This window comes from Scophthalmus maximus, chromosome 1 (genome assembly GCF_022379125.1).
Source record: "Scophthalmus maximus strain ysfricsl-2021 chromosome 1, ASM2237912v1, whole genome shotgun sequence".
NCBI lineage: Eukaryota > Metazoa > Chordata > Actinopteri > Pleuronectiformes > Scophthalmidae > Scophthalmus > Scophthalmus maximus.
In genome coordinates, this window is record NC_061515.1 from 6,250,029 (window position 1) to 6,269,690 (window position 19,662).

At 41.8% G+C, this 19,662-nt stretch overlaps 1 protein-coding gene across 1 annotated transcript in view; it reads left to right on the forward strand.

The window, feature by feature from the left end:
• Nucleotides 1–19,662, forward strand: part of LOC118310575 (eukaryotic translation initiation factor 3 subunit H) — a 44,710-nt gene that overhangs the window by 8,885 nt on the left and 16,163 nt on the right. Inside the window, exon 3 of the mRNA XM_035633620.2 lies at nucleotides 17,974–18,141. Within this exon, the coding sequence (XP_035489513.1) occupies nucleotides 17,974–18,141 (168 nt within the window). The remainder of the gene's footprint in view (nucleotides 1–17,973; nucleotides 18,142–19,662) is intronic.

Sequence of the window (19,662 nt, forward strand, 5' to 3'; positions counted from 1 at the left end):
CCACGTACGTGTTTTCTTTCATTCCCTGCCTCCCGTCAGTGTTCATATCCAAGGATGCCTCTGACCTCTGCCTTTCCTCTATCAAGCCTTGTTGTTTACCTAACTTTGTTAGCACATGGGCATTGTGTTAATGCAAAACCTGCTACAAGTCAGCCGGAAGAAAGGGAAGGTGAGAAGATGCAGGGCAGAAGATGCAGGGCAATGAAGGAAAGGGAGAAAATCTTTCTCACACAAACCTCCACTGCTAACGAGCAACTGTCAGAAATTTCACTAGAGACACGAGTACCTATGGTAGCTAAAGGTCGTTAGTGGCAGGAACAGCTCACTCGGCATGTGTATGTGCAAGTGTCTTAGCTTGTTGTGCTGTTTACTTTTGCTGCGCTGGATTTCCCGTCTGTCGCGCTCTTTCAGTTAACAAGGGCTTCAGTGAGGAGCGCCTTGACATGAACCCTTTGAATAGTTTACACAGCCACAACAGCATTCCTCTAAACAGGGCTTTAGATCGAACGGCAATAGCTGACAAATGTCAGGTTATCTGTTGCTACAGAACCAAATTGCAATTGGAAACGTGTTGGTAGTCATTCATGTTGTGTGTTATCAGGTCATTTTGGATCAAGGACGGTGGAAACAACTCTGTAAACTGCAGAATGCTTCTGTCTCCGCTCGCAAAGTGTATTTATGCTAATCTCATGTTTTCATCTACTAAATCACTGCAGTGGAGATGTCTTACTTAAAGTAAAAGTAGCATGAAGGCAAAACATGGAAAATGGATTTCATGCCTGTGCATTTGGTCATTTTGTTTTTGTACTTCAGCCTGAATTGTCTGCCCACGCACACATCTGACCAGCTAGACCATACTCCTCTCTCGCGCTCCCCCGTAGCGGCTAATAGGTATTGTTACATCTGTGCTGCTGTTGGGGCGGGTTACCTCGACCCACCGCAGCACACAGTACAACAGCGATTTTTTGAAGTTTGAATATAACTATGGAGGATCTGTCAACATTGAATTTCCACTAAATATCCAGAACTCAACTGCAGTGAAGCTTGTATCTTTCCCGCTCGGCCGATCAATTCTAATTTCATTCATTGGCTAAAAACTGCTTGCCTCCAAACAACGCCTACTGCCACATCAATAATGACAAAACAATAGGAAGTGATACTCTCGGTAATCTTAAGGGACAGTGCACACAGATGAGTAGAGTTTCCAGTGAAACACTGCAGACCGGCGACACAAGGGTCAGTGTAATCAGCCCTAATCCAGTATTTTCAACAATGCTACATTGATGTATGTTCTTGCCAATAAAACAGCTTATAGCCTTAGACTAGGAGAAGTTTCTATAGGCGCTAGTGTACTTTGAAGGTAGTTGCTCCCACTTGCATTGTTGTGACTTGTGCTGGGTCGATTTCTTCTGGAAGTAATGTTTCAATCTACACTCCATTATTCTGCACCACGCTACTTTTCTTTTTTTTAATTCCTGGAAGTGAATTGCCTGAAGTAGGTGTGTGATTGGGAAAGTTGGTAGGAGAGGGAGTGGGTCTCTCACACACACACACTCAGACACAAACATGCACGCACGTGCACACACACGCACAAGGAAATTTGGCCAAAATGGTTTTATGACAGTTGTGTCAATGTTTTGACGAATTTTTCACTGCATTTGTTTGGCTCTGCATTTTATTGCTATCAGGCGACCTGAAAACGTTTAGTTTCCGAGGTCTGCTTGTGGGTATATCTGTCTCTTCTGTGTTTAGCTGAAACATTGCTGTCTGTGTGATTTTTACTCAAAAGCGTGTTAGAGGCTCCTCAGATTAGTAATACTCCTTCCAATCCATATCCTTAAAGGAGAGATGCCCAGGGTCGGCAGCTACGTGATTATGTGTGCTTGATTGTGTGAATGCGTGCATGTGCATGGGCCGGTGCTATGCTGCTCTTCCATCAACAGATGCCAGTGTAGAGCTGCACTTGCAGGACAGTCCTTGGCAGCAAATGCGACCAATTTGAGTGAGACAAAGAGGGTAATCGAGCGCTAACAGCAGGATCGGCCTCAGATAAATTTTTTAAAAAAGAAAAGAAAAAACCTTGGCTGAACCCGCAAGAAAGTATTCCACTCGGCATTTTGTGCAACAGTGGGACACAAGTAGCATAAAAAACACACCATCCACTGTTATTTATTGTTTATTAGTTTTATAAAAGAATTTGTTACATAGGAGAAATACATTTTTTGTTTTTCTATGATGCTTAAAGTTACATTGAGCAAAAGTTTGTCATCAGCGTTAAACTGTATGTGAGTGTGTTGTGAATGCTGCTGATTTGACTGAGAATCAACACCTAACCTGCTGCTTTCCGCTCATTGTTTCTCTGTGCCGGTCTACATGGTCGACTCTTTATGCCTCTCGTCAATCTCTGCACCCCCTCTACACAGTTTGATGGAGTGTGGGCGATAGTTTTTTCTTGTTGCATCCTTACCTGTTGTACTACACACTTTTCTGTTCTTATACGAGTTCACCAAGATGTTTTTTTTTAAATTTTGAATACTCTTACAAACTGCTGTGATGAAAAACAGAAACTTTGGGCAGCTGACACGCGCACACAAATGGACCACACACTGCACAGAGTTGACTGCCCTGTGCCACACAGCACAGAAATGTTGTCAGTAAAGTAAGTGGCTAGATAGAAGATCCCAACATCTAGCCACAGATATCCACATATTTTTTATTGAATCTGGTGCTCTAGGTCTAAAATGGTAAGGAAACTAGTAAAAAAAAAAAAAAAGAAGGTGAATCATCATAGATCATTACACTGTTCCTTTCCTGAAATAGATATTACAGTGGATCACAAAGCTATTTATGTTCTATGTCATTTATTTTGGGTAGATCTGACTTACAAGTAGATGAATAGTAAAAAAAAAAAAAAAAAGCATCAGCAAATGGTGAATATCAGTTTTTTTCAACAATGGAATGAAATGTGGCTTAGCGCAATTCAGACTTATAAAGTAGTTGGCTTGGATTATATGAAGCTAACTGCTGCTGAAGTGAGTTTATTATTCAACCCGTGTCACTAGTATTCAGCAGCAGGAGAAGGCATCCTGAAGGTAGAACAAAATTAACCTGCTCTTTTTTTCTTCCGTTCACCCTTTAATACCTCTCCCTCGTTCCCCCTCTAACTCACTCACTGAAAGCGCTGCATCCGCCCTTCTCTCCCACCAGGTCCCTTCTTCCTTCTCGACAATCACAGATGCCGCAGGTTTCTTTTAGTACTTTTTTTCCATCCCTCCTTTCATTTTTCTCTTCGCCCCTTTTCTCCCACACGGTCTCGATCTTTCCCCTCTACTCCAGAATCCTCCCTCTGTCACTGGCGCCACCATAGCAGGATTTATTAAGCAATATACTGCTGGAAAGAGGAATCATGCGAGCACCCAACCAATGTCCTGTTGGTAATTATGTCCTGGAATGAAGCGCTAATTTCCTGAAAATGATATACTCAAATAGACAGGAAAAGGAGGTCTGTTTTCTTTTTGTGAGAGCAGTGCATCAATGACTGCCCGAGAGAAGTGAACATTTGGAGTTATTACTTTCTCGGGTTTGAGGCATTACCGCCACTCGGGTAGTGAATGTAACCCGCACTAACAATTTTGACTTTTACTCTTTCAAATGGAATGCTCTCAATAGTTGGGCCAAAATCTGTCTTTTGAGACGGTTCTTGTTGGGATGAAATAGATTTAAAATTATTTCGTAATCATATTTTTTAATGTGACACTGTCTTAATATATACATACATACATACATGTTAAATCCCATATTTACGCCTACATATTAGAGATTTTCCAATTCCAATAGCAGTATCGGAAATGCCTCTGACGCTGCCGACACTGCCACATCAGGCATCGGGGCGTACAAGCCTTTAAAATAGTTTCTCCCAGATAAAATTGCTCTTTCCAGAGTGAAATATTGCCAAATTGCTGAAATTTTCGCCAGCTCTGGCTATCGCCGCACTGCTGGAAATCCCTCATTCGCTGCTCCAAAACAGCCGCTGTGCTAAACTGTCCCCGCCATCTACTGTTTTTAGAGCAGCTAAGAAGTGAACATTCCGAGCAAATAAAATGGGAACGTGTACCGTATTATTGTTCTACTCTGTTACTGTTAAAGATACTGACTATATACAGGTATTTTATTTTTCTGAACTTCTGGCTGCATGTTAACTGTTTATTTTCAAAGGAATTGTTATTCATTCCTAGATAGATAGATATATAGATGAACTTGACTTGATCCATTGCAGCAGAGAGTATCAGTCAGTCAACACCTAATAGTTATATAGAAGTTGCTGTTGTTAATATTGTTAATGTACTGTTTAAAACTTTAAAAGTTTTTATTTTCATATGCTGTGGCTGCACTTTTAACAGCTATGTAAAGGAAGTAATTGTTGTTTAGTTCTAGATTCATTCATTTGTGTCGTTTTTCAGTTATGACTGTCAAACTAGACAATAACAGAAGTTCTGTGGCTTCATTCTCTGTATGATTTTCAAAAGCTTTAACCTGAGCCAGGCCAAACAATGATAGCAATCATCCCTTCAATACAGGATTAGTAGCAAACATCTTTTAAAATAAGTAATATAACTTATTGTTGTTTTTTTTTTAAATGCACTGATATCGGAATCAGTATCAGGAAGGGGGAAATGGTATGGAAGCCTCTCTGCTCTATACATATGTGGGTGTTTGTTCCCCCCCTTTAAAGTATTGCTCAGTACATGCTCAGCACTTCCTTCTGGCTGTCCCACAGCCCCATGCCAAGCCACAAGCTCTCTGCTCAGCACAGGTGGTCGGGCTGCCAGTCCCCCTGTTTGGCCCAGAGGATGGGAGCAGCTGTCAAACTGGTGAAACAAACACATTTAAAGTGGGCTTGTTTTGTGATGTGCACTGATTCAGTAATTAGAGATTTGTTTTTGTTGTCTTTTTTCAGGCGGGCCCCTTAGACAACACACGACAGCGGCGTGTCTTAGCAAAGGAGCATTTCGTTTGGACATTTGACACAACAGCATGTAACAGGTTGTTTCGTCTCGTGTCCTAATAAGACACTTCATTAAAAAGAGCATTGGGAGATTCTCTTGGTGTATGAACAACCTGTAGTCGTTAACGAGGTAGATTTTGCTGATTGGCACCCTCTTTTCAGTTTGCTATCTTTTGTTTACGACGCATTGTTTGAATTACACAGCAAACTAATTAGCCACATAACTTCAGATTGAAGCGAATATGATTGAGGAGTGAGATAAAGACGATGTCTTCCTACACTGAAATGTGGCTGCCGAGAATAGAGCACAGAAAGGAAATCAAAGTCTAGGCATTAATCACTGTCTGTACTGTGTGAGTGCCGCTGTAAACAGGAAGCAGATTGTCTAGTCTACAGATAATACTACGAACGAGAAACAACAATGGTTGTTAAGAGCATGTATTTATTTTTTATTTTAGGAGGTGGAACTAACGCTTCGCCTTCATCACTTGTAGCCAAGTTGTGACATATAAGAACCAATCAGGTAGTGAATGCGAGTGACTGTGTTTATGTTCCTCTGTTACAGATGGCATGTTTTGCTTCCAAGCATTATAACGCAACTCGTGCAGGAAAACATGATCAGGACATTGCTCCTAATTCGCTTATTTAACAAGTTGGAGGACTAAATCACAGCCATTACTTCTCAGAAAGTCTTTCTGTTCTTTATTTAGGGCGTTTAAAGAAAAAATCCTCACTCTTGCTGGTAGAGTATGTCTAGTTATAAGGGTTTGTCTTTGGTTGTCAGGCCACATGCACTATGATTGAGCTCCAACTATTTTTCCCCCCTTTATATTCGAGACTGGGAACAATTTACTGTTCATTTGGAGGCATGTGTAGGAGCATCAACATCCAAACATGTTTTAGCCTTCGTCTCTTTGACATTAATTACCAGGACTTGTCAGTACTTTTTAAAAATAAGAGGCAATAAGAGTCCATTCTTTCCTCTCTCCCTCTACCTTTTTCAAGGCAGATATTTTGACCTGTCAAACACAAGTGTAACTAATAACATTAATCACAGCTGCATTCCACTTCTCCTTGTTCCAGGGCCAAGGCTCGCATTTGTGTGTGCTGGCTCACTGGCGTGGCGCACTGGAAACTAAATGGATCCAAGCGATTGTTAATGTTATTAGCTACACGTTTGCTTGTCCTGCTGTGACAAGTCAATACCAAAAGGCCTGTTACCACCTGTGCCTCTGGCTGCCTAACAGCTCTAAAGAATAATAAATCCACTGTGATGTTTTGGGAGGTGTTTCTCCTTTTTATCTCCGCCATACTTTTTGTGATTGTGAGTTTTGTTTCATCCGTCTGCAACTCTTTGCTCTGAAAAGCGTCTGCCTGAATCAGGTTTTGTTGCCTGCTGAAAGCAAGGCTGCGTTTTGATGGATAGGATCGTGCACAAGAAACCGTGGAGGTAGTGTATGTGGTCATGTCTTGTACATCGTTTTTTTCTGGTATATTTTGCTGAAATATAATGGTGATAGTTACTGACTACATGTACAGATCAAGCTGAAAAAGAAAAGTATCCACTCGCGGGGATGTTTGTGAAAACAAATACGAAAAATAAAAATCTTAATCTTCTTAAAACCAAGGCAGAGAAATGGAAGTGAAAACACAAACAGAATTAATTAAGGCCAATTACATCAGCATTTTCCTCCAGTCGGGTCTGCGAGGTTAGTCCTCGGTTTTGGGAGCATTAATTGTCGTCTGTGACAGACATATTCACAGTGGGTTAATTGAAGTCAGGGGGATTAAAAATACCTCTGCCATGATCTTTCAGCTCCTCGCAGTAAATACACTATTCAGTATGCAGCGAGGTGCGTGTGTGTGTGTGCGCTCCGTGTGTGTGTTTGTAAAAAGATAAGGTCTTTCTTCGGGTTAGCCCTTCAATAGATCACTTTACCTGCCCCAAATGGGAAATTGATTTCCTCCATTTTTGCTTGCTCTCCCTCAGTGAGGCTAATTAGAAATCACTTGGTAACCCACCTTTAAGGGAAATATATAAACATTAAAGATGTTATGGGCACTGTTATGTATTAGGATTTTGGGGGGCACCTTTCCCGGGTTCTTAAATATTCTCATCCGTTTTCTTTTTTTGCTCCATGTTCCCAGTCTCTCACCTTTCCTCTCCCCCTTCTCTATCTTTCCATCTGAGCTCTCTGCCTCTCTCATTGTAGTGTAGATCTGAGACTGGCTGTTAGCAGCGAGCTGGGGCTGTATCTCCTTTTGAATGCTCACCCGGCATTATAAATCAAGAGTGTGGGTCCCCTGGGTGCCGTCACCGTTGCCATCAGTTCCACTGTTTTATTCATCCGCTCCTTTGTCTCATCACGATTCTGCCCCACATTAAATTTTGTGTGTGTGTAGTTGGGGTCAGAATGCATTACTGCAGACTGCTGCTAATTCAGGTGGGCTGGAGGGAGCAGGAGGAGGGTAAAAGGTAAGAAGGAGAGAAGGATGTGACGAGGATAAGAGAAATGGAGAAAAACCTCAAAGGCGGCAAAAGAGGAGGGCAGGGGGATTGAGCTGGAGGTATGAGGAGATGATGGAAAAAAAGGTGGAAATTATGAGGGATTATGCAATTATCAGTGCAACCAAGTAAAATATGTGACTGCCAGGGCAGAAGGAAGAAGAGGGGACCAGGAAAAGATCTGAATGGTGGCAGGACATTGAGAGTCCTATGACTTTTAAAAAAAAAAAAAATGGCGGTTTCATGCCCACGCGAGCCTTGAAAGTGTCCCGGCATTCAGCTTGCCTTATTTGTGTAGAAAAAGGAACAGGAGTTTTGCCTGCAGAAACCTGAATGCCTGAAAGATTTCCTCCCACCTTGCTTCTCCGCTGGGTCTGTATTAATCACCCATGATCTGATATTTAGTCATGCGGGTCTGATGGCTGTAGATTTTTTTTTTCTTCTTTTAACACAGGTGAGTGCACGTGGGATATGGAAGAGACAAATAATGTTGGTGGATCTGCTGCAATCAGTTGTACCTTTGTGGGAAACTGCACATGTGAATACATGAACGTGTTTAGCTGCTACACCTGTTTTAGTCAGCAGGGAGATGAGGGATGAGGAGAAGGATTTAACAATATATAAATATATTTGAAATAAGTTTGCGATCTGTTTTGATGAAAGAAAAATGATTTTTTGGCTTGATTTTTGTGGTTGGTATTTGGCACAGCACTTGTACAAAATAAATTTTAAAACTGTCTTTTATATATGTCTCATTCACGCAGAAGACTGCAGAAGTATGGTACCCTCCATTACTGTCCATGCAAACTCTGCACTTTGTACCTGTTGCTAACATACAGGCTGTTAAACAAATGCCGACAAGTCAGAATTCCCTTTTCCACCGTTCACAAAAGGGAAACTAGGATACGCACATACGTAGGCAAACAAAACATTCCCCCTCCACAGCATCTCCCCATTCACACTATAAAAACAAAGCCCTGTCACGAGCGGCACTGTCAAATGTGCATATGGTGAACTTGTCAGTGTGTTTAGCACACAAAGCAGCTGCTTCACTGTACTCTTACCTTCTCCGGTGCGTCACCGCGAGTGTTTGAGCGCCCGTTTGTGGCCGAGTGTCTTTTTGTATGTGCATCCACATTTTAAGGAGGCAGCCCTCTGCAGGGCTCGCTTAACTAAGATTAATTGCACCTAATCCACTGTGCCAGGTGGAACATGGACCTCGGCGGGCGCACTCACGGAAACACACAGACGCTCTCGCAAATAGGCGCACACATCCCATTACAGCCTTGTTGCTGAGAATTAGCCCCGTGCCTCTCCTGACACCCGGGACTAGACCACAGCTCGATACCACCATTTACTCCCAGACTACTCGCACATTTATCACTGCTCCCTCCCTCCGACAGATGAACGCGTGGATGGACAAAATGCCGTGACAGGAGAATGGGCTATCTGCTCTCTCACATCAGCACTAGCTGACCTTGACAATGCTTACAAAGAGAGCGTTTGTCCTCTCTTCTCTTTCGAGGAGAAGAAGCGAAGAACGTGTGCGAACCTAATGCTGTTCGTCGGACAAAGCAAGTGTGGCAAGTTAGCAATCTGCTTACCGAGAAAGGTGACGTAAAATAATTGGACACAGAAATTAATGATAATGATTTTCAAATTCATATTTAGTTATTATATTAATCAGCCTAGTGGAGTTCACTTAAATTAAACCCTTGTAGTGAAATGCTAATGGACTGTAAAATTAAAGTTGACTTTAAACTGAGTGATGATTTGAAAATGGAATAGGTTGTAAAAATATAATATAATACTGGACAGGTTTGTACGCAGTACATGGACCAACCACATAGTTCGTAACTCAACATTTTCTTTTCCTTAGCTCGTTTTCCCCCCCAACTATTTAGGCTTTCAACATACACTGCTAAGGGTGATAAACCTGACAAGGTATGTTTTTATAGTAATTTTTTAAATAATTTTTTCAAATTGCTGAGATGCTTCAAATGATTCCATGTGCCCCTGGTTTGGAATCAGGTCTACAACTTAATTTAATCTTAATTTTCTGGTGTTTGTTTTGTTTTCGTCCAGTTCTTTGGGGGTGAAGGTGGTTTAGTATTAATCGTATTTGTTTGTTTTCATCTTTTTTAAATTTTTTAAATCTTGCTTCTCTTTATTATTGGCTGCAGTAAGCGGTGCTGGTAGCCACAACTGTGCTCTTTACCACCCTGTTTAAGAACAGCTTCTTAGTCAGCCCTGTCTCACAACAGTAATAGTACTGTGATCTTGTTAAATTTTTTATCTTTGATAAAGCGATATTGAGAACAAGTAAAAGAAATCAGTCCAGGCTTATGTGGGAGTAAGATCTTATGAGCTCACTCAAGGGCAATGTCGATTGGCTCAAAGCCTAATTGGCATATGTTATTGTGCCATTGGGGCAAATGAAGCAGTCTTTGGTGGGTGTTCATGGAGGTAACTGTATTTTAAGAGATTTTCGGTAGTGCTATCACCGTGTTAAATCTCACACACATGGGCAGTGTGGGGTGGTTGGGGAATGGATACAGACATCATTTATTTTAAAAATGTCAGATTTAGCCTCAGTTGCACACCTATAAAACACGGCACCCAAGGTTGCAGGGCACAGACGTTGCTGTGCACTATATGATGTCAGATCTTAAGTCTCCTTGAGAATAACTTTGCACCTATTTTTAGGGAAGCTGCCATCTTTCTTTCTTTCAACAACCTTGTCAGAGTCTCTCCGCAGGAATTTCGAAATGTCAATCCCTTTTGAAATTGTACATCTTTAAACCTGCCTTTAACTTAAACTTTACAGAATTGCTCATAGATCAAAATTGGCCGACTCGATCACAACCAAGCCTGGTACATGTGTTCAGAGGCAAGGTCTGGATCAAGGACCAAGTCGTATGATATTCTGCCTCTGGGGAGGGGCACAAATACCAAAAAGTTAGTATCTTACAAGTGGCTCAGATTTGTACGAATTTCAGTTCACAATCTAGGGTCATTATTTTGTAGACGCACAAGATGAGGTAATGATTGAGTGTGCAGAAACAAATCTAAATTGAGACGCATTTCACTGCCATACTGCATTTTTCTAAATTCCGCCAAATGTTTGAACAAACTTCACCAAATTATTCTTTTTAGATTTTTTTCCACCAACATTTCGTATATTCTTAGCGTTTTAGGTTAAAATTTGACAAAAAAATCCCTTCTGTGCACAAGTGTTGGCAAGAAGTGAAACAATATTAGAAAGTATGCAGCGACCATGTCTCCCCAGCAGCACAGTCTATAAGTAAAGTTCTCTGGGGATACAACTGCCCTGGGTTTGAATCCCCTGGTGGGCAATCAAAAAGACATGCCAACAATTTAACAATTCATGTATGTGGTATCCAAACGCTCGCAAACTGCTTGGACGCAGATCTTTGCCGCAAGCAGCTACATTTTCTTTTCCATTTGTTGTGGAAAAATCTTTTCACTTTCTAGCTCTTGATTATATTTCAATCCATGAGGACTGAGATTTCCATCCAACAATGAGTTATATTGACCCAATTTGCTCAGGGGCGTCAATGAACACCGGGTCTTTAGGATCTGAGGTGTTTTGTTATGTGATGAACAGACTTTGCAGAGTCTGAGTAGAAAAGTGAGTTGTTATCATCATCCGGTATTCTCTGTTCCTGTTGGGGAATCCAAAGGAGTAGCAATGTTGAAAGAGGAAGGGTAAACAGAAACGCAGCTGTAGAGCAACAAGGCAGAACAGACAGGTTGTCTCAGGGCCTTCAAACATAGGGATTCACTTTGTACACCACAGTAAACATTAGCAGATGTAGTGTTCTGTTTAGTTGCAAGTGGGGTAAAGTCAAGCCCACGTGTATTTATAGAACGCTTAACTGAATTGTCCCAGAGGAGTTTAAAGACAACTGAGGATCTGAAATAAAAGTTTAAACATGAACATAAATAATGTTTTTAAGTAAGAACCACTCTGTTTTGCATTATGAAGCAGGGTTTGAGTTAATGGCTCTCAGAATGGAGTGCAGAATAAAAGTATGTTGTTATCGAACGAATTGGTCATAAGCGTGGACTCACTAAATTAGACTTGGTGAGTCCTGAGGGGAAGATGAAAAAAAATGAACTGCAGCCTTCTTCACGGAACAAAATGCACGTAAAATAAGGTGTCTTTAATTTTTTCCCCCTTCTTGGCTCTGAAGTATTTATGAAACGCCAGGATGAGCATGCTTTGTTGTCACTACTGAGCCCCTAAAGCAGAATATGGGGGATTAGCAATCCAGCAAACCGAGCAGTCCCATCAAATATTCCAAAATGAGTGTTTTTGTGTTTTTCAGTTTCAATTCTGTGACGATATTGATGGGTCATCAAAAAGGGAAAATATATATAGTTTTTGTGTACAGGGTAAGGGTGGTAAGAAAGTAAACACATCTCTTTACATCTCTTTACACTCTTGTGTGAATCACATTGCTGCTCAAAAGAGTGCAGTTCAGTTGCTAGTCTATATTTTAGTTTTAAAACTTGACTTTTTACTTGACGATTTCGTACAAACTATCTTCAATCATTTAATCAATCAACTAAAACTCATCATTCTATCCTTCATGTGACTAACAAAGGAAAAGTCTTAGACAAAATGTCATCTAGTTATTTTTGATAGAGCGCTGATTGGATGACTATTTGAATGTTGACTCCTGAAGTAGTAGATTGAAACGAAGGCTAAAGAAAAAATGTTTGACACCACTTTATTATTTATTTGTTAAACTCAACATTAGTGGATATCTGTGAGGTTTTGTGTGTGCCTGCATGTGTAAAACCACAACAATTTTTCCAGGCAAGGCCCCGTCAGTTTGTCAAGGCGGTGATGAGAATATGTTGTGACGCAGCCCTGTGCATCCTCACATTCACACACACACGCACACGCACACACTCTCTCACACACTCACATATCTCGCTGCCTCTGCTGAGATGTTGTGGCCTGGAGCAGCATGCAAGGTCTGATGCAGCTCACCTCTTGTGTCATTGAGTATTAGAGTATGGACTATCTGTCAGATTCACTGCACACACACACACACACACACACACACACACACACACACACACACACACACACACACACACACACACACACACACACTGGTAGCGCCTGGTTGATTATGACTCTAAACATTACTGCCGAAGGTGTAGAGTTTAGCTCCTAGCTTATAAATACTTACACTCCACCCCAGCCACCCCCCCAAACCCACACACACGCCCACACACAACCTTGTAATTCTATCTCAGTGTGGACAATCGTTGGCATAATGCATTCCCAAGCCCCTTACCCTAAACGTAACAACTACAACTTAATGCCTGACCCCAACCCAATTTTGGACCCTCAAATAAATGTCAAAATTGTCCTCACAAAGAAATAAGTGTGCGCGCGTGCACACACACGCACAGGCTTCACAAATCTCAGACTTTCTGTTTTTCATACATCTCAGACTTTTCTCATTTTCTGGTTTTCCACCCATTTAAGCACACCCGCCTGCTTACACAGAAAAACACATTTTTGCTATCCCGCATTTTGTGCTCTCATTCACCATCATGTCCCGTTTCCTTCCTCCCTTTCTGTCTCCCCAACTGAACTCATGGTTACATTAAACACACTTTTATTTTGTCTCTATCTTACATACGCACACCATCCCCTCTTCTTTTCTTTTTTCTTTCTCACACACACACACACACACACACACACACACACACACACACACACACACACACACACACACACACACACACACACACACACACACACACACACACACACACACACACACACACACACACACACACACACACACACACACACACACACACACACACACACACACACACACACACACACACACACACACACACACAGAGAGGATCAAGCGGTGCTGAGGGAATGGGCAGACTCATTCCCTGCCTGGCCTCGGGACCTAGATTGATTGATAGGAGAGGCGGAAGGGCAGGAGAATTGAGTGAGGAATATCAAACGGCGGCGAATGCTCCCCGTCTGTGCCTTGATGATATTGTAAATTGGCTATTCTCTGGCTAATGCTGCTGTTATGTCCACAATATATTACCAGCTGTTTTGTAAATACAACAACGGGGAGCAAGACGGTTTTTTGTCCTTTTTTGAACAGATTTGACTGATTGAATACACAGCTTCTAAAGTAGCTTGTCATGCATGGACCTACTGTAAATATTTAAGATGGACAGGTTTTATTTTATCTTGTGAAGATTCTCCTGAAACACATCTGTGACCCATGGCAAAAAATACCTGTTATGCTGCTGGTTCCTCATCTCCAAATCTGATTTGCTTGAGGTGCAGATGAACATTCAGGTTGCCATGGTAGTCGATGTTACGCAGTGTTCAGGCGCACACTGATAACTTAACTCCACGTATGATATAACACCCTCTTGGTTCATTTTCATTGATCAGTGGTACTTGAAATAAGGTAAAACATTATTACCCTTACCTATTATTACCCATTGCCACGCAAGCAGGGTATTGTTTTTGTAAATGAACTATACAGCGCATGGAAATAATATCACCCAATTTGGTGTGAATATTAATTGAGAGGGTATCCCCAGATAATTGACTTTTGGAGCTGATCCGTTAAATGTAAAGGACAAGGTCGACAAAAAGGTTGTTCAAAAACACATTTCTCATCTCTCTGCAAATAATAGGGCCAGAGAGCTTGATGGAGATTGGATCGCACATGCGTCCTCAGTCTGTCTTGGGTGCGTTCACACCTGTACTCAAAGCTGTGACCGGATGACATGAGATTGTGTTGATACCAGGTATGAACAGGCCTTTGATACTGTAAATCGCCATTACTTGTATGGACTATAGTCAGTCCATACCCATACATATATAATGTTTTTGGAAATCAATTTCTAAGGCTTTGACATGAAAAATGTCAACATCTGATGGTTACTGCAAGTATTAATTTCTTGGGGAGACATGCTTTGTTTAGCATTTGTTTTCTACTTCTGTCATTATTGTTTTATGAACAAACATGGTAGTGATCCTGTGGCATTTACAAGGTGACTTTGCTATTGCTAGATCTGTGATAAAATTATTTTACTTACAGAAAAAATCTTCAATATCTCATTCACAAAAGTATTCAGACCCTTAATTCAGTTCCTTTTAACCTTCCTTGGCGGCAGTTACGGCTTTGTGTCTTCTTGGGTTTAAGCCTGTACAAGCTTTGTACACCTGGATTTGGGGAGTTTATCCCATTCTTCCTGGCAGATCCTCTCAAGCTCCAACAGATTGGTTGGAAGTGACTGTGAGCTGCCGTCCTCAGGTCTCTCCACACTCCACAGATGTTCTGCGGGGTATAAGTCTGGGCTTTGGCTGGGCCACTCAAGTCCCAAAGCAAAGCCAGCATTGTCTTTGCTGAATGCTTCAGATCATTGTCGTGCCGAAAGCCTAACCATCGCCCCCCCAGGCTCAACTCATGTGAACTCCGGAGCAGGTGTTTTTCAAGGCCCTCTGTGGATTCGGCTGCATTCACCCTTCCCTCAATTTTGATCAGTCTCCCTGACCCTGCCGCTGAGAAGCACCAACATAGCCTAAAAAAGTTGTGGCACAAATTTCTATCGCTACATGCATGCTATGTGGGATCTTTGTCACTTGGTTGCTCACAGCTGCTTGGTTGACCTACCAACTTCTAAAACACAGTGGACTGTTTTTTGAATTACTTTGTGGCCAACTCTTTGCGCTTTTGATATTCTCAGCACTTCAGAAATAATTGCACAATCTCCCCCAGATCCACGACTTTTCACGTGTCCGTCTCTGAATTCTACACTTGAGATTCAGAATGAAACCAGTTCCTAAGAAGTCTCCAGAGTATTGGGAAGAATTTGGTGACTACTTAAAAAACACTGCATCCACCCCGAATCTTAACTTTAGCATCGGATGAAGCGAGAGTCATTGACTTTGAACTGTGGAGCAGGAAGCTGAGAGAAAAGCAAAGCACGTGATTGTTAGTTGTCACTTTCTAAGGCATACACAGGTTAAGGAAAAAGTTATAGAACGTACTCTTGTTATTAACTTGTTGTATTAACAGCTGTATTAACAAAGTTATTCCGTCTACTTAGATTGACACAGAGAAAAGAAGAGATACAGATCTAATCTATTTTGTTAGCACCACAAAATGGAAATAAGTAATCAGTCAATCTTGTCCATCAATCACACTGCATATAAAGATATTATCAACATATTACGGTTAGAAATAACTGGGATGGGAGTTGGTGGTTGAGGAGGACAGGAAAGATAGCTGATTGGTTTTCCTGCCTCTGTTGTCAATCCCCCAGCCTTCAGCTTTCACTTTAGAGACAGATCACTTTGTGCACAATTTACCCGCTAATGATAGGGTGTGGGGGCAGGTATACGCATCAGTGGTGCCTGAGAGGTAAGTACCCAGACTGATTGGCATAGAAGTGTAGAGGCAGATACAGTAGTTAGTAGTTTCGGTGGCAGGCTGCCTTCCCTCTCCATTCAGCTCTGTTTGTCTTGGAGTCTGCTGCTGGCCAGCCCCTGGGCAGAGCCACTCTCTAACACACTAACTCTCAGTCTGTCACAAACACTCTCCTCTTTCCTCATACTCTCTCTTTTGCTTCTACTGTTACTTGTCTCTCTCACTCCTTGTTTTAATTCCCACCTACATCTCATTTGTCACTGCAGACCTCCAAAGAAGACTCTTGAATCTTGTCCCAACTGTGTTCACCCCAACAGCTAATTCTTCTCTGTGAAATATAAGCTACTATACACACATTTCTCTTGTGGGTGTGCTACTACAGCTACGAAACACACGGTGCCAGACACCACATTTACACGTCTGCCTTTTTTCACAATTGCTACACGCTCTGCTATCTCTCTTCCCTCTCATACATCTTGCTCAAGTCCCTTTCCTTCCCTCACATCCTCTTCCCCACCGTCTTCTTCCGTCAACCTGCTTTGCTTGTCTTTGTCTCACTGACCATGTCAATCATTAAACAAAAGGCTAGATTAAAAGGGTAGATTGGTACACACAGTCCATCCCCTGCAGGATGGGCTGTGAATAAGCCCATTCTGCTCGCCTGTCCCCATCCAGTGCTCCAATCCAGATGTTGGCAGAATTCACTGAGATATTATTGTATATATTGTGTATTGGAGAGGGAGGCACCTCAGTGCTGCCCTCCTTTTCATCGAATGTTTGATTGTGGCCACACCATTGCAGGTTTTTTTGTTTCTGCACATTATAAAGTAAGGAGAGTGAAAGGAGTGACACAAAAGAGGAAGTGTGTCTGTGTTTGTCGGAGGTTGGTTAGAGACTGGATGAATTAATGTGGATTAATAATTGAAAATATTTTGTGAATTGCTTCCGACTCTTCCAAGAACTTCCAAGAAAAACTGCAGCTCGGTCTTTTTTGTGAGTTAACTCTGTTGGGTCAAATAACTAAAAATGCCAAAATTTCATGTTAATGTTTCGACTCCCTGCTTTAACGTCACCACCAGGGGTTCAATTCAGGCTGTTACAAAGAAGCCAAAAGAGAAATGTTGCCCTTGTAATAGGGTGACATAGGTTTTTTAAATCCACTCCTTCCTGTTCTTGTCCTCCTCTCCACCATTTGCCTCTTGTTCCAATTTTTTTCCTCCCACCTTTAACACCTTCTTCCGCTGCTGTCTCTGTCCTCGAACTTTCAATCTTTCCAGCCTCTTTTTTCTCTGTCCCTGCTTTCCACTATCCTTCTTTCCCGCGTCGTCAGTTTGTTGTTGTTAACAGCCCCAGCAGGAGAAGGATGTGCTCTCCACACTGGGGTCTTGCGGGCCACAGCTGCCCAATAACACCCAGATTTATCAACCTCCCTCAGCTAGCCTGCATGGAGATGCTGTTTTGCTCACTTGCCTTGGTTGTTACTTACAGCCAGCGAGGCAGGTTGTTTGTATTTCTGTCCACTCGTCCTTAGGATGTCTGTGCTGTAATGAAATGGCCATGCTCGTAATCTATCTGGCCTTCTCTCCAGCAGCCGGAGCCTGTCGGTGTATCTATCCAGCTGTTGTCTCCCTACCAGGATGTATTTTCTCACACAAGGAATGAAAGGGTGACTTGTCGTCCCAGATGATGTTTGTTTTAGACATATCTCCACCACAACCACTTGATAACAGAAGATGAAGCCTTTGTTTATCTCGATTTCAATGATTTTTTCCTTGTTGCTCTTTTCCCTTATTTCTCATGTTTGTTACATCTCGTCCCTCCCTCCGTTCATGCACCATGCCCAGCTACAGATGGAGACCAGATATTTACAGCCCCCCCAAAAAATAATCGAATTTCAATGCTCATTCCAAATATTTTTTTTTCTTTCTCTCCCTCTCTCCATCCCTAACATCCTCCCTCTGTCTCACCATGCCTACCCTTCTCTCTGCCTGTAGTCCAGTACCAGATGGAGATGATGCGTTCCCTGCGCCACGTCAACATTGACCATCTGCATGTGGGCTGGTACCAGTCCACCTTCTACGGCTCCTTTGTCAGCCGAGCGCTGCTTGACTCCCAGTTCAGCTACCAGCATGCCATCGAAGAGTCAGTTGTTCTAATCTACGGTGAGTAGGCCTACAGCGATTACTCGCTATGTTTTGATTATTTATTTCCTTTTGTGTGTCCTGTGATTAACCATATTACACCCAACTCAAGTAAAGGGGGCATTGAATACACAAGATACCTAGCTCAGTGACTTGGTGGGACCTGTGGAATCAGATTAAAGTAAAAGATTACCCTATGTCCAGTGGCATCATTAGGTCATATAGTCTATTCTTCTGTTGATGATGATCAATCTACTATTCCATCAATGCTTTGTAGTCGTTTGTCTCCATCAACCAGTCAAGTTGCAGTCTATGTTAATGTCTGACCATATTTCCTGAACAAAGTGATAAATTGCTATCATTGTTGTTTGGCCTCGTTGTATTTGATCAGTGAATAGATTTGCATACTCGCCCAAGTCTAATTTGGCATTTTTGGCAATAACCGAGGCAAATACATATGGTTCATCTTTTTATTCCAAGTGGATGTTTGTCTTCATGGAACAAAATTCCCTTAGGCATCCCTGATTTATAGTATTCCCAAGAATGCGACTGATGTGAGGTCACAGTGACTTTGACCACCAAAATCGACTTCATATCGCCATCATGACATAGTTGAAATGGTTTTATGGTGAAAACAAATTTAGGCCAGTGGTTGCATAAACAGTAAAACAATGCACATTAAGTGTGTTTGTATAACCAAGACGGGTTCAGGGCCACTGCCATATTATGTCGATTATAACAATTTATGCTTCATATTCATTGAAGTCTCTAGTCAATAGGCTTCCAAGAATAGTACTGTTACTGAGAAGCCTAAAGATGTTCTACTGTGGCTCACATTCAGACTTGAAGCAATAAATCAGTCTGACAGATGGAAGCGATTAGTTGTCATTAGCACAAATGTCTAAAAAACAATTCCATCTAAATCAAACCATGTTTTAGATGCAACAATCTTAATGTTTGAATAAAGATTTACCTTTTAAGATACATTTCTGTTGACTGAAGAGCTTAAAATAATATTTATAATATATTATTATATAAGATATATTCTCTGTGTACAGATTTCCAATAATTACATCTTTATTGTATATATCTGGATTTGGAAAACCTGCTGTCAAACAACCGGGTAGCAGCATGCATGGTTCGTGAAGAGACAGTAAGACATACACTCCAGTCAAACACCAAAAAAGACCCCCCGAGTTATTCCATCCCAGTAAATCTTCAGAGACAAGTGGAAAACAAGTCACTGTATGTTGCGGAGGTAGCCGATGTCTGTCCGCCACCCTCCCGAGGCCAGCAGCTGAAGAGGTAGTGACGAGGGGGAAATAGACAGGACTAACAAGGTTGCTTTTAGCAACTAAGATGACACTTATAGACGCCATGTGGCGGCACCTGCTACACGGTAAATAAACAAAACAAAACAAAAAAACATTTAAGAGCGTCTCCTTAATTGGTGCACTGCAACTGCCATCCCAGATGGTGTAAGCTTTCTTTTCATTGACAGCAAATTAAAACCTGTCACTATAAAACGGTCCGCATTTAACT